General features: G+C 42.8%; 1 protein-coding gene across 1 annotated transcript in view; it reads right to left on the bottom strand.

The window, feature by feature from the left end:
- The window catches only part of MYO1E (myosin IE), a 129,786-nt gene that overhangs the window by 28,643 nt on the left and 99,913 nt on the right, over positions 1–1,230 (bottom strand). The window contains exon 22 of the mRNA XM_019504315.1: positions 98–244. Within this exon, the coding sequence (XP_019359860.1) occupies positions 98–244 (147 nt within the window). The remainder of the gene's footprint in view (positions 1–97; positions 245–1,230) is intronic.

A 1,230-nucleotide genomic window follows, 5' to 3' on the forward strand; every position in this document is an offset into this window, starting at 1 on the left:
TTTCAAACCCATTCCTTGAACCCAAACTGAAGCAGCAAAAAGAAACATATACTTTTTAAATTTCTCTTTAAAATCCATTGTGCAAACCATTACTCACGTATTGCTAAATTTCAGAGGTAGTTTCCTTTGTGTTTTCTCCTCATATCGCTTAGATAAAAGGCTTAAAAATTCTGTTTTGAAGATGGATTCAAGCAAACTATCATATTCCTGCTCATGCAGAATGAACATATCATCCTGAAGTGTGCTGTAAAGAAATTGGACCACAAATCATTCAGGCAACAAAAACATTCTTGTGCTTTAATAGAATTTGAAAGGCAATCATTATGACTTTAATAATAAAGAACAAATAACTGAGCTCTGTTTTTTAGGTGATGTATTTTTGTGTGTGCAGCTGATAATGGAATCCCCAAAATAATCCCCACATGAGATATCTGATTGTGAATTGGTTTAAGTTAATTATTGTTTTATGAAATGGGAACATGGGCTACAATTAAAAACTCATATCCTTAACAACAGCAAAGCTGGTGATTAAAACTGAATTTGTAGTATGCTGTGTAAAGTTTAATTAAAACACTGAAAACAAACTTCTTCAAATGAGACTGACACTCAGGCTAATAGAAAAAAGCAAATACATTTTAAATGAAGGTTCCCAGTCCTGTGCTGCTTTGCCTTGGACTTCAAATACAGCCTCTGGCAGAGTCCTCCTCCATTGCCATTAGTGAAACAATGCTGACTTAAACCAGGTGCAGATCCTGCATGCTGCTTCATTCAGACACATACAGTAGAGGTGCACTGATATATCGGTCCATATTGTATTGGCACCGATAAAAGAAAAATTGATATTATTGGCAATTGGCTTTTTTGGCTAAGTGGCCAATAATTTCACTGATAAATGCAACGTAGATGTGTGCAGCTGCAGCATGAATGCATCCAGGAATGCAACATGGCAGCTTGGAGAGCAGTGTCCAGCCAGTAAGTCTGTGGTGGGGAAGGGGTATGGTGGGGGGGCCTCATTGGGGCCTCCATGGTCAGGGAGGGAGTAGGGCTGGGGCAGGCACCGCCCAGCCGGGGCAGGGTAGGGTGCAGGATGGATCTGTGGGTGGCTCATCCGGGGGGGGGGGACAGCTCCCCCTGCTGTGTGCACCTCTGGAGGAGGCACAGAGGCATGTGCCCCCTGGATTTGTGAAAGGGTAGGCTGCCCTCTGCAGGCTGGGGACCACACCGGCCTCT

The sequence above is a fragment of the Gavialis gangeticus genome, unplaced genomic scaffold, assembly GCF_001723915.1.
Source record: "Gavialis gangeticus isolate Ggan-Ray unplaced genomic scaffold, GavGan_comp1, whole genome shotgun sequence".
In the NCBI taxonomy this organism is placed as follows: Eukaryota; Metazoa; Chordata; order Crocodylia; family Gavialidae; genus Gavialis; species Gavialis gangeticus.